At 49.7% G+C, this 2,815-nt stretch overlaps 1 protein-coding gene across 1 annotated transcript in view; it reads left to right on the top strand.

Annotated features, from left to right (window-relative positions):
* LOC100745168 overlaps positions 1–2,815 on the top strand; it is a 270,561-nt gene that overhangs the window by 172,283 nt on the left and 95,463 nt on the right. Inside the window, exon 8 of the mRNA XM_024366882.2 lies at positions 1–148. Coding sequence (XP_024222650.1) covers positions 1–148 — 148 coding nt within the window. The remainder of the gene's footprint in view (positions 149–2,815) is intronic.

Raw genomic sequence — 2,815 nt, 5'->3', positions numbered from 1 at the left:
ACGTCGCTCCGGCGACGAGAACATCGGCTCCGACGAGCAACCAATCTTTCCGAATGGATACGCCGCCCTTCTTCTCAAATCACCTCCTCCAGCGCCTCCGGCTCTTCTGCGGAGGATAGGCGTCAAGGAGCTCACCGGTGTCGGCAAGGTAAGTTTACTTTTCACCTAAGTTATAGAGAATTCTTCGCATATATTAGTCGAACCAATGCTACCCATTCGTCAGCCAGAAAATAGCGTTTCCATGAGCCGATAGTTTAATCAGAGACAGGAACACGTGTAGTTGGTTCAAGGCGGAAAGGCTCTTGGCTTCCGACTCGTTCGTCCATCGTTCAGCTTAGAACCGCGTGTGCTCGAAACGACCTCGTGGCAATCCCAAATCCATCGTATCGGATTCCACTGCAGACACGCGACCTTCTCTCTAGCTCTAGAGTGTTGAAGCGAGGCCGCGTGCTCGCTCGTACAGGACGTCCAGGGTGCAGCGTGGAAATCTTGGCGAGGGCGCGCGAATTGAAATGCAGATGAGCGTCTCGCGCTGGTATAAGCCGTGGTTGCTCTCCTATCCGCTCTACCCCTTCGCCTTCCTCTTCCCGTTCTCGCTCAAATTTTCTTCCATCGCAATGCGTCCTCCTTACCGCGATTACCTGCTCGCTTGAATATTCGCCCCCGACGATGATTCACCTTCGCGTCGGCTGAAATGAACTATGTTGGGATATCCACGGAGAACAGCCATAACGATATAGTTTACTGCAAACTATCCAGGTGGACTGAAGCGAAACTTCGATCGTGAAGATAACCTCGTTTAGAAAAATATGTTATTATCATTCGTTCCTCGAACAAAGAGTCGCAGATTCGCGTTAGCCTCGTTCCAGCATTGTTTCTTTGCTGTTAAGAAACGCACGGACGAGGCAACGTGTCCCAGATATTTCAGGAAGCCAACCAGTGCACTAGGTACTAGCACGTCAAAGGGGATGCTCGTTACGCAGCGAGACGCGAACCCTTCTTCGCGGAATAAAAGCGGGCGATGCGGGAGCTAGCAGCAAGCTGGTGCTGCGCGTGAGCCAGCGCAACCCGGTTGGAATTGTTGAAAATTAATTCATGAGAAATAAGGGTTTGTTGTTTACCAGTCGGTGAAGCTAATTAAAACGGGGTGAGGTCGTCGAATGAGGAAGAAGATGGCTGGTAGGCGAAGAGATATACATAGAGACAGAGAGAGTCGAAGCTGTCTCCTTTAAAAGACGAGCTATATTATTTCGCAGCGTATTCCAGCTTTGTCTTTTCTCTCTCCTAGCTTCCGTACGGCTTTCGCGCGTGTACGTGTGCGACAGCTCACGTTTGCTCGGGAAACGAGATTTCCATGGGGTTCGGTTGCACGAAGAAAAGTTTGAAAAGAGAAGTTCTGTCGCCAAACGCGACACACGCGTTTCGAATCAATTAGGAGTCGAAGGCGTGAACGTACTGGAGAAAAGTCGGAAACAAATTTACCTGAAGTTGGTAAATGAAGTTGTAAAAGATCTAGGTGAATCTTTGTGCGTTCCTCTTCTCTATACCTGTATATTCCCATTGAAGATCGCGGAAATATCGATCTTGGTTTAGTATCAATTCAACCTCTTTACCTGAAAATTTCCTTTCACTTCTGATGCGAGCACTTTAATCCGCGCAAAGGGAGGCAACCAGAATGACGGCGGATCGAGAGAAATCGAGCGAGGAACGATCGAAGTCAGGATTAGACAGGTAACGTGACAGTCGTGCGGCGATGGTAGGCGAGCTTTGCCCGCGTAATTATCGTTTCTATGAGAGACGGGGACGGCAGTATGCGCGCAGCTGTCGAGTCCGGTCGGCCACCTCACAGACAGTCGAATATTTAGTGTCTCTATGAAGAGAGTAATTAAACCGGCCGTTGGCGCGTCTAATACTGGCCAAACGTGGCTTTGCTTTGGCTTTCTGCTCGTGTAGTCGCGAGCCGTCTCTGCCGCGACCGGTAGCCAGATTCGTTGCTTCTCTCTCGCGTGCGAGCGTTTTACAGGATGCAAGAGACTTTAACGGTGCTCCTCTGGTCGTCTGTCAGTCTGTCTGTCCGTACCGTTGCCGTCGGTACTTTCGAGTCGCGCTGTCGGCTTCCAATTTGGCTTCCAGCCGATGCGACAAAGCTGTGTTCTGGTTTCGTCATTTAAGTATAAACTCCTGTTTCGGTTCCACGGCATCATCTACCGAGCAAATTGCGCGTCGCTTCGCGTGCAACCAAACACGTTCGTAGCTTCTGAACGATCTTCCTTTTTTCTTGTTAAGATCGTCGATATCCTCGTTAGGTTGCGGCGAAGTAGACGAATACATTGTGAGAGAGAAATGGAACTTTTTATCGTATAATTGTGGTAAATTGGAATGGATAGAAACGCAAGAAAGGAATTTATCGATTACAATTTAATATGAACGTTCGTCGCTCCCGAAATCTTTTTCTCGTTGAATCGGGGCGATGAAGAGGTCGAACCGGAGGCCGGGACTCTCAGAAGGTAAACATTGTGATTTCCGGCGAATCTCGATCCAATATGCGACCCGTGTGGCCTCAATCTACGAAAGAAAAACCATGGATGGGCAGATTGGACAGGACGCTGGCGCAGTCGGGGAAGATTCAGCCTCCGAGTCGAACAAACGCAAAGTCAATAATCCATCGGTGGAAGGAAAAGAGAGGAGCGTGATTTTTATGGGCTCGTACGACCGTGTACCAACAATTTTCTCTTCTTCCTCGAGGCTGGTTCGCCGATGCGAAAGAAGGACGAGCGCACGAGAGACGAAGAGACGGAAAATGGTAGCCGGGCTT

Source organism: Bombus impatiens, unplaced genomic scaffold (genome assembly GCF_000188095.3).
Source record: "Bombus impatiens unplaced genomic scaffold, BIMP_2.2 scf_0248, whole genome shotgun sequence".
Classification (NCBI taxonomy): Eukaryota; Metazoa; Arthropoda; class Insecta; order Hymenoptera; family Apidae; genus Bombus; species Bombus impatiens.
This window is presented reverse-complemented; position numbering and strand designations above follow the sequence as displayed.